We start from the raw sequence: 11241 nt of genomic DNA, 5'->3' as shown, positions 1-11241 counted from the left end.
CTGCATTACAACACTCCCCATTCTCCACCCATAATTCAGTCAGTGTTATCTGTTTTTTATGGCCTTTTGATTTTAATGACAACATTTGAAAGAAAATTTTGATTCTGAGACAGGTTTATGAGTAAAACATTTTATTCTGTACTGTAGTATATATTTAATAACCTCTCAAATGTATTTATTCTCACTTATACATGAAAAAGCAGGGAATAGTTGCCAGACTGGCTACACAGCATGCACATATTTTAAAGTGAACACAGCATGTCAAGGCACACTACTCTCAATGCAATGTATAAAAGCAACAACAACAAAAAAAGAAGGAAAAAAAGTTAATAATTTTCTAAGATAAGTTATAAATGTATTCCTCAAAATACTACATTCAAACAGTATCTATTCATAAAACCATGTCATGTTAAAAAAGTAAAAAGGTAGGCATTGTAATATTGTGATTCAGCAAATTCTGAATTAGATGCAGCTAAAACAGTGTCTTAAGATCTAGTATGAACCACTAGCAGTTAATCAAGGGACAATCAGTTGTACTCTTGTATCAAATGTACATTTTCATGTAACTGACTTTAAAAAGTTATGAACGGTCTTTAAGAATAAAAATTGATGACTAACTTGTAAGACTAGTCTTAGCAGTTTATGCAACCGGCCCAATGACCTTCAGGAGTAGGATTGAATACCCACTATAGTCTATAAAAAGACATGTGATACAAAAATTGTAATTAGTTAATTCTTTACAGAACCAAACAAATGACTTTGTTTTTTTTTGTTTAGTCCTGTAATCTAGTAGTTCTATAATGTGTTTCTGATTTAGAGTCTGGTAACCGCAGTCATGTTTTATGTTAAATAAACATGCATTTCTTGTCAGTTTTTAATAACAGTGCTTTGCATATTTTTTGATATGGACAATCAGAGCTCTTAAAACACGTAAAACATGCAACTTGTGACACAGACATCATGCACTACCAAAAGCCCTTGGTGAACAGATTAATACTACTTTGAGACACATTTTTTATCATTCACCATAGCACATTCCTTAATAAACACAAAGCATCAAAATCTAATGCACAACTTTACTGACAAACTCTCCATCCAGGGCCGCAGCTAGGGTCTTAGGGGCCCCAGTGCAGGTTGTTGTAGTCACCATCTTTCTCCCCTCTAGAAACAGCCTGTCCCCATCTTATCTAATGCCCTTTTTGTTGCTGCATTTGCAAGTTGTTCAAGGCAACACTAAATCCTGTATTTTACTCTACACAACAATGAGGCCTGAAATATCAGAAAAGGTTGTAAAAAAGAAAAAGAAAAGAAAAGTTGTAAAAACCAAAGCAGCAGAGATGTCATAAAAGAACATCATAATCCAGTTTAAGATATAAATAATTCCACAATCATTTGAAGAGTGCAAATTCTTGATCATTAAATTGTAAGCATATGACATGCTTAACTCTCGCTGACCTTTACAAAAATACAAAAAGTCATACAATAATGTAAATCCCTGCAGAAGCATGCTTCACAATTTATCACTCATTCGTAAATGTTATGAAACATCAGGCAGGAGAGACTATTTAAAATATTCTATTCCCCAGTGTACATTAAAACACCTTCTTCAATATTTTAGGAGGGAAACTTTGGTTGTCATTTATAAAAATATAATACTGCAATAGGCCCACTATTTCACCATCATTCTCTGTCATTAGATGTGGGGTAAGAAACTAATAGGTAATGAAAGACATTTATAACTATGCCAATGACATTACATTCCATGTAAAATGAATTACTTCACCTTTGAAGATAAGAAGCTGTTTATAGTGCACAATAAACCTGAGATCTACAAGCTGCCAGTCAAAGAGAAACACACTCTAAACACAACCATTGTTCTTAATTATTTCCTCAGCCCACAATTGTCTTTTTATCCTATTGAAGTATAAATTGCAATGGGAATGTAATTGTGTATGATTTAGAGTAGGTTTTTAGGTCATTCATTGACTATGTCTTCCTTATACTTTTCTCTAGGGGTCTTATTTGCCTCCCTAATGCTCCTTTTTCTAATATAGGTTCTCTCTTTCTTTTTCACTCTGATTCTGCCTTAGGATCCCACTCCCAGTGCTTTCTTCATGTGCTCATAAACCACATAAGATATGCTAACAGCAGGAATGACTTTGAGGAAATTGGGGGCAATGCCACGGTAAAGTCCAGAAACGCCTTCGTGGGACACAATGTGCTTGAACTGGCCAACCATTGACAGCTGTGGAACACCATCTGCTGAGGCTATCCAGAAGAAAGGGAGGAGTGAGTTTATATTTTCATTTAAAATATTTTCATTCTTGTGAACATTTTTTAAGGGTTTCATAAAAAGAAAAATTTACAACATAATCAGAATAACATTGCATTTCCTCACCCTGAGCCTGCATGCGTGTGCGGATTAAAGCCAGCGGGTAACTAGCCAGTTGCCCACATGTGCTGGACACAGTGCCGCATGCGAGGAGCACCAAAACCCCAGGATCAGCCGAGCCCATGCAGTACCGCTGTAGCCAAGCATTCTTTAGAGTCTGTCAAAATAACAGAGAAGAGGGATATAAATAGGTTTCAGATATATATATATATATATATATATATATATATATATATATATATATATATTTTTTTTTTATATATTTCAAAATAGAATATTATACAAAAACAATATTGTTAATATATATGTTATCTATACATATATACATATATATGGATCTATTCGCTGCAACTGTAGATTTATTAGGTTCAAACTCAAAACAAAATACTCTATATAGAATTTATCTACTCGAAACATGAATGAAACAACCAAAATAATGTGATGAGAACAGACAATGAACTGAAAGAAACGCTGGGCTTAAACAATCAGACAAACAAATCAATGAAATTAACGACAGGTGTAACTAATAATCAACCAAGGAAAAACCATAGAAACTAACTGAAAACTACGACAAAGAACTAAAACGCGACAAACACACCCAAAAGAGAAACAAACCCAGATTATACCTTACATAAATTTTTTTCTTTAATAAATTTCAAATTGTAACAATATTGCACTACATATATATATATATATATATATATATATATATATATATATATATATATATATATATATTAATGCCTCCTTGGCCAAATAAAACGTTTTTGTCACATGGTAAACAGTGACATGGGGTTAATAAAACAATCACCTGAAAAAAGACCTGTGAGTTTTTAGAAAGAGAAAATTGCACAGCAACGTAAAATACTAAATATTTTATTTTACCAACCATTGCAACTAAGAATGATGAATTCCCACAGCCTGTCAGTGGCAGCAGGCATTTGCAAACACTCAAATGTGTTAAAATGCGCACACACAGCCATACCTCATAAACAGCCAGATCAATGCCAGCATAAGGGATGATGCCAAGTGTGTTTGGCACATAACCTTTGTAGAACGCTCGCACTCCTTCTTTACGCAGTATCTGTTTGGCACAGTCTGCCATGCCAGAATATTGTCCTGTCTTTCGGAGGGTTAGACGCGTCTTCAACACCTGGGAAGGAACAGAGTAAGCATAGAAAGTTAAAAAAATAATAATAATTAAAGAGAATATTGAGAAATATAAGTTTGGAGGTAACTTTAACTTTAACCTGCAGAAACTCCTTCCAAGATCTCTAAATAAATAAATAGAGGATTTGGCTTCCAAAATGTGAACTGACCTGCCTCATTAAATAAATACCAGAACCTAAAAAAAGAAACTTGTTTTCTGCATTTAAGCACACCAGGATTAGAAAGACAATCTGTATCTGTATTTGTTAACTAGGCCTAGCTCATTTTCGACTCGAGTAAACAGGCAAACAGCAATTAGGAACAGCTTTGTTAAACAGCTTCCCCTGTTACATGATTCTCTTGTGTTTGTACTTTACATTAGCAGCTGAAAAAAACACACTACTTCAGACAATAGGATACTTTTACTGCCAGGCATTATAGGAGTAAGACCATTAAAGTAATGTTCCAGGTCAAATACAAGATTTTAAATCATCCAGGTATCAATAATAGCATATTACACATATACTTTGGTTATACTTTCAAAAGAGTGTGTTTTTTAATATTTATTGCATCTCCCCTGTACTTGTCTTCCTCTAACTTAAAAAAAAAATACAAATACAAAATATGAGTTGAATTTTCTTTTCTGTAGTAAAATAATTGTTTTCTATTTGAATATATTTTAAAATGTAATTTATTTCTGTGATTTCAAAGCTGAATTTTTAGCAACACTACTCCTTGTCACATGATAAGCATCATCATTCCAATATGATGAGTTAATACTCAATAAATCTCTGGTTATCTCTGGCAAATATCTGGTTATCAATGTTGTAGATTTTTGTAGAAGCTGAGACAAATTTTTTCAGGATATCTTTATGAATAGAAATTCATTTTCAAAAGTACAGCACTTATTTGAAATATACATCAGTTCAGTAAAATATACATTTATAATGTTAAAAAAAAGATTTCTATCTATCTATAATTATAATATCAGCTTGACAGCTTATACTGAAGTTTTTCAGTCCTATTTTGTCCATAGTCTAAAACTGGGACAGATCTTTTTTTGTTTATATCTATCTATACAATTTCTGTAGAAGTACTTATGATAAAATGGACAATACATTTAGAAGTAAAGCAACTGAATTCTTCAGGTCTTATCCTTATAGAGCCATTTAGTTTTGATGTCAATCTGTAGGCCAACCCAGAAGGCTAATTTACTAAGGATTCAGGAATTCCTAATGGGTTTTTAGAATGCCGGCTTTTGATTTATAAGTGAAAAAAGGTCTGTGGTTACATTACTTATATACTTGAAAATTGAAAGTCTCTATATGTGTCTCACTTCCTCCTCTTACCTCCATGGGGTAGATGATGGTTTGAGCAATAGCTCCAGCCAGTGAGCCAGCAATGAAACGTTCTTGAACCCTTAGAGAGCCGCCTTCCCTACTGCCTCTGATCAGCCATTTGATCTACACAAGACATTTGTAATTGTGCACTAATATTAGACAATATCCCGCTAAAAAATGTATAGCTACTGTATTCTGGTTTGTTTACCTGCTCATAAGCCATGAATTTGATAGCTGACTCCGGGGCAATTTTGAGGACGTTGATGCCATTGCCTCTCCAAAGGGACTTCAGTCCTCCCTCCTGCACCATTCCACGCAAGCCACCCAACAAACTCACACCACTTGAGCCATGGACCTGTTGAAAACCCACTCAGTTCACACTCCTTTCATTACGAGTAATGTACTTTTCACAACTCCCAGTGCCAACAAAAGATTTATTTATTTCTGTTGAGTTCCTTTGATACAACAATAATTCATAGAGACAAAACATCATTTTAAATCTTTTAAAGAGGACCTATTATTATTTTTTACATTTTCAACTGTCTTTAGTGTGTAATGTTGCTGTTTGTGCATAAAAAGGTCTGCAAAGTTACAAAGCACAAAGTCACTACAAATTCAGATATTCCCTGTATTAGTAAGCACTATTTCGGAACTCCCTCAAACGCTTTGATTGTAGTCTTGATCGTTTTCTTTCAGGAATATCGCTCATTTAAATAATCCCCGCCTAAGGCAATCGCAAAAAAGGGAGCAGGGCCTGGTTGAGTTGCGTTAATGGTGTGTTGAAATACGCGGTTATGGTGGAAGTGGAAGGGCTTCATAAAGACAGGAACTAAACAGAGCATTACTGACAGACTTGGAGGAGAGGTGCTGCAACAAGGTAATGATGTTTTTTGAACATTCAAGCATGAAAACCTATTTTAGTAGACCCCAAAAATAAAATCAAAACTTTGTAAAACGGCATAATATGGCCTTTTTAAGAACTGACTGAACCTGAAGGAAAACTTTAAGACGATCCAGAGGAGCAGTTCCTGTTCGCGAAACGGCTCCTGCCATTGCCCCGGCCACCAACTGTCTCCACACCACACCTGAACGCCGCTCCTTCTCCGAAAACTCATCTGGCACAGTCAGTTGTTCTCCAATGTCCAACATCTGACACACAAACATTACAAATTCAAAAGACAGATGAAGTTTACATTCTAAAATATATATGAATATCAAGCCTAGAGTCTAATTTCTGAAAAGAGCTGGAAGTAAACCAGAGAGTGTTTCCAGTAGTGGGCAATGTCCTCCATGTTGTGCAAGGGGTTAAACAGGAAGTGGTCTCGCCACTCATTCCAGTCAATGGTCATAGTGCCGTCTCTGTCTATGCTGACACACAAAAAGGAATATAGAATAGTTAAAACAAGCTTCTATGCCTATTGAAACGGTGTGACTCACATGTAGGCTTCACAGAAACATCTCAAAGTCTTCTGAAAACACAGCCAGAGTGGGTTGTGTACACGACATTGATCAAGCACTAAAAAAATAAAAACACAGTGTTTTGTGAAAAGCTGAAGTGCTCTAACCTTTGCAGGATTCTGGAGGCCTGCTCTGTGGACACATTCACTCCAAGGCTGTGCAAGGAGAGTTGAATTTCTGCAACATCTATGTGACCTGAGGTCATAAAATACTTTAATGCGTATTCTATATATAGACCGCAGAGGATATACTATTGTTCAAAATTTGGGGTCAGTAAGATTTTTTAAAAGAGATCTCTTATGAAGTGACAGGTGAAAGCTAAGTATGTTAACCCATACACACACTCGGAGCAGTGGGCAAGCATTCACTGCGGCGTCAGGGAGCGATTGGGGGTTAGGTGCCTTGCTCAAGGGTACCTCAGCTATTTCCTGCCAGTATTGAGAATCAAACCCACAACCTTCAGATTACAGGTCCAACTCTCTAACCATTGGGTCACAACTGCCCCCAAGGCTGCCTATTTGATCAGAAATACAACAAATAAATAAAAACATACAGTAAAACTGTGAAATATTATTACAATTCAAAATAACTGTTTTTTATTTTATATATTTTAAAATGTAATTTATTCCAGTGATGTCAAAGCTGATTTTTCAGCATCATTACTCCAGTATTCAGTGTCACACGATCCTTCAGAAATCATTCTAATATGATGACTTGGTGCTCAAGAAAAATTTTCTTATCTTTTTTAATATTTAAAACAGTTATGCTGCTTACTATTTTTGAAGAAAAAAAACGTGATTCATTTTTGAATTGTTTGACAAACAGAAAGTTCAAAAGAACAGCAGCTGTTTAAAATAGACATCTTACACTTTATTTTGATAGTTCACTTTAGATATAAATATTTACTGTAAGTAACTTTAGAGTTACATGTCAATTAACTGTAATTAATTTGCAACTACATGTCAACTAACTCTCATTAGTATTAATAGAGATTTAGGTTAGGGTTTTGGGTTGAACAAGTTGACACAACTTGAAAATTAACTTATTGTCAGTAGAATCTGTTGAAGGATCATAAAAATAAGGTGTTAGCAGATATGAAGCAGACAGTCAACTAATACTCTAATGAGGGCAGGTTGACATGTAGTTGCAAAGTTATAGTTAGTAGAATTTCTAAAGTGGACAATTGAAATTAATCGGGCAACCTTAATTTATCTTTTTCTCAAAAAATAAAATTTCTGACCCCAAACTTTTGAATGATACTATGACGACATATACTAGACAAATAAACACAAAAGTTAAATTAACACTTTAAAAGCAATAGTGCAAAAAGGAAATGTGCATTTTCAGTGAAGTATTATGAGGTAGCAGTTACAGTGATGTCGTGTGTGTTAACATTATAATGTGTGAAAGGATAATGCAGACCATCGTTGTTGCGGTCCAGGCTGTGGAACATAAGTCGGAGCTCTTTCTCATGTGTGCGCAGATACCGTGTGAACTCCTCAATGTCCAGCTGGCCGTCATGATTGGTGTCACTCACACGTACAATCTGAGGGGTGGAGGGGGTGGAAAGTGCAGTTAAGGGCAAGATTGTGAGGGTTTGATGGAGGAGTTATATGTGAACTTGATTTAACACTGCATGTGTGCTAATGCCTGTAGAATGAGGAACAAAGAGAAACTAACAGAAAGCAAATGGAAAGAAAGAAAGGGGCATTGCTCTGAGCTTATAGATGCAAGGTTTCTGTTTGTGTGCAAAGCCCTGCCAGTAGTCTGGCGGCTCCAATCGCAAACGCATTGTGAACAAGAGCTAATCTCTCTTCTTACATCACAGCACATGACTAACACAGTCACACAACCCAACAGCACAGACGTACCACTGACATATAGTGTTGCTCCAAGTTACTTTCTTAATGGCACTTTCATGGTTTCATCTTAGGACTCGTGTGTATCCTTAACTACCTGCTGAAGTAATCGTCACAACACAACAAGTCGCTTTGGCAAGAACGAGGCTGTTTGCAGGAGTGAAAATGTAAATGTTGGTGCTTTAAATTTGTGTTGCAAGTTTAAGAAAAATTCAACTTTCAGGTACCTTAAATGGCATTAAGATCTCAATATGAGCACTGTTTAATTTGGGTATCAATTAAAATTTTCCACTTATCTCAACTCAAGCTGAAATGAGTGAGTATTGTTCTGCTTGTATCAAGTCAACAAACAGCTATCCTGCAGTCTTGTAAAAGATGGTTTCAGTGGAACCAATAAGTATACAGACCATACAAAAGATTATCAGTGAATAAATTGTCAATATTTTTTAACTCTTTCCCCTTTTCAGTGTGTTGATCCCTCAAGTGCACTTACTGTCCCTGAACTCAAGCAGCCTAACCCAGTGGTGCAGATTTATTTATGCTGTTTATGGCATATGATTGGATCACCTATGACATCACTTTCTAAAATAGCAGCGTCACACATTTTGTTTAAACATCTGTAGCTCTGTTATTTTGCACCATGTGGCTAATTTTTTAATAAAACTGTCATATTTGTCTTCTATGTGTTAAAATATTTTTTTAATTGTACAACCTCTGCCTAAATTGTGTAAATGCATGTTAAAAACAAAAGTGCAGAATTGGACCACAAAACCAAAAGTGGGGATGCAAGACTAATAAAACATTAATGTAAATTGTGTCCGTGCATCAATTTTAATAATATAACTTACTTTATGCTATTAAACTCTAAAAAAATATAACGATGTGCATGTTTTATTTTGTGCAATCATTTATGCTGCCAAATTGATCTAGAGGTGTTATTCAACATCATTCCCATCTGGTCAGCTAGGACACTTCTTATTATTGAACATGCGTTCTCATCATGTTTGACTGAAGGCCCCCTGTTGTCCAACACAATATTCAATTATATAGGCCTATATTATCCTAATTATGATAAAGTTGCTTGAAAATGAATTGACCACAATCCATTTTGTGATTACAGAAGTTATGTTCTGTATTTCAGAACTTACGTTCTTCATTTAAAACAACTTTCTATCTATCTATCTATCTATCTATCTATCTATCTATCTATCTATCTATCTATCTATCTATCTATCTGTCTGTCTGTCTGTCTATCCAGGCCCCCTGATTGAGAACCACAAGATTACATTTATGACGTCACATCTCGCCCTGCTTTACAACACTTTCAGGTCTGCCCTACACAAGCAACATAATTAGTCTGGAGGTTTGTCAATATTGCAGCGTGGAAAGTCTAACTCCTAAATAAATCACACGGGATCATTTGTCCTTGGTCGAAGACACACCAGTAGCCGTACATTTTACTCTGAAAGTAAGCTTAAATTCTCGTTTGGTCTTATCAAAAGTAAACAATAAATGATATGCTGAGGTTTCAGATGTTTGCCATTCATCATAACTTGGCTACAACATGTTTAGGGTGAACAACTATTGACGTCCCGAACGACCCACCTCGTCCACCTCACTGCGGAGGATCCCCCGTGCGGTTAATCCGGTGCACAGTTCATTCACGTCGATCCTCCCATCTTTATTCAGATCCAGCTGATCGAACAGTTCTGCCCATCGTTTCTCCCGCTCTGGATCGGACACCCCGTTATCTTGACAGCAAGCCCATGTCCAACATGAAGGGAACCGAGTTCTCGCTTCGCCCATGAAACAGCTGTAGGTGAAAACGGGACAAATTTGTTCTCGAGAATCAGAGCTTTAGGCAGTGGATCGGCATCCTACCTTTCAAATACAGGTGCTTCTTCAGAAAAGACCACTTGAGGATTGGTGGATTAAGGTAAATCAAAAACTCCTGCTTCTAATATAGCCTATAGCCTCGTTCACCTGTCAAAAGTCCCGCAACAAAACCTATATTAAATGAAGCGTTTAAACGGGAGCACAATATCAGCAGCGCGTTGCTTTATCGTTCCGATTACAACAGAGATTATCCAGGAAGTATTAAACCTCTGCCCCTCTGGCTAGAATAAATAATCCCCGTGACTGTTTCATCGCTTGTCTTAAACCCAGGTCCACCAACCTGTTCTGGCCTGAGCTCAGATGACATTGAGCAAGCGCGCCGCCCGCACCGGTTAGCTATGCCGCATCTCAGTGCGACGGAGAAACCCACATTTAAACGCTTAATTATTGCTCACACATGCGTTTACAGTTAACGTATTTTGCTCATGTTATCGCCCCTATCTCTGTCTCTGTGGTGTGCAGAATGAACGCCGTCACCGCTGGGTGCCCAAATAGCACAGGGGAAGGGATGGGTGTCCCTATTACAGCGCCTCCAGGAGCGATATAGCATGTCATTGATTGCCTTACGTGCAGTGTTCAAATTATTCACTGAGTTTCTTACGTCAGTCTGTTTCTGATGGGTTTGTTCGTCTCGTGTGTCGCGGAAGTCTTGTGGCACATTTCGCTACAAGTCTTTTTTTTTTTTTTTTTTAGATTGCAGGTTTAATACAAATCTTTAATAAAGTCAATAGGCTACTTATTTTTTGTACAGACAGACAGTCAGGCCACTGATCTACTTACGGTTCTTCGGCAGCGTGTTGCTATAGTAACATCTTCAGGTGAAACGTATAGGTTATTTCTTACTTTTGTGGTTTTTAAAACCTTGTCTCCTAAACACTGTTAATAAAACGCCAAAGTAGGCTATTATAGGACTGCCTACCAGGCCCTATCAATATATTATCATAAAATATAATGTATATTTAGGGGAGAATGGGTACGTTTGCAACACTTTTAGCATTTACCTACTTAAGGTTATCAGAGACTGTTTGTATTGGAAAGCCAAAAAAATTATACAATATAGGCCTAAATTACCCACATCTGTTAGCTACCAACTCACACTGTTGCTGCATGTGTGAATATGATAATACATGTAGGCCTACAATTTATA

General features: G+C 36.4%; 1 protein-coding gene across 4 annotated transcripts; it reads right to left on the bottom strand.

Annotated features, from left to right (window-relative positions):
• Positions 1-114: 114 nt before the first annotated feature.
• On the bottom strand, positions 115-10654 carry slc25a23b (solute carrier family 25 member 23b). 4 transcript variants are annotated; one of them, XM_077212937.1, is made up of 11 exons: positions 10080-10654; positions 9804-10011; positions 7762-7885; positions 6447-6534; positions 6138-6249; positions 5872-6030; positions 5090-5236; positions 4891-5004; positions 3378-3545; positions 2399-2549; positions 115-2268 (listed from the first exon to the last, which is right to left on the bottom strand). In XM_077212937.1, exons 2-11 carry the CDS (start codon positions 10002-10004, stop codon positions 2087-2089), a joined length of 1446 nt encoding a protein of 481 aa, XP_077069052.1. In that variant the 5' UTR covers positions 10005-10011; positions 10080-10654; the 3' UTR covers positions 115-2086. The 4 variants fall into 4 exon arrangements, with proteins under 4 accessions (XP_077069052.1, XP_077069054.1, XP_077069053.1 ...); XM_077212939.1 differs by having other exon boundaries at positions 10375-10563; XM_077212938.1 differs by having other exon boundaries at positions 10182-10301.
• Positions 10655-11241: the final 587 nt, after the last annotated feature.

This window comes from Siphateles boraxobius, unplaced genomic scaffold (genome assembly GCF_051911475.1).
Source record: "Siphateles boraxobius isolate OS27281-9 unplaced genomic scaffold, OSU_SipBor_1 66, whole genome shotgun sequence".
Lineage (NCBI taxonomy): Eukaryota > Metazoa > Chordata > Actinopteri > Cypriniformes > Leuciscidae > Siphateles > Siphateles boraxobius.
This window is presented reverse-complemented; position numbering and strand designations above follow the sequence as displayed.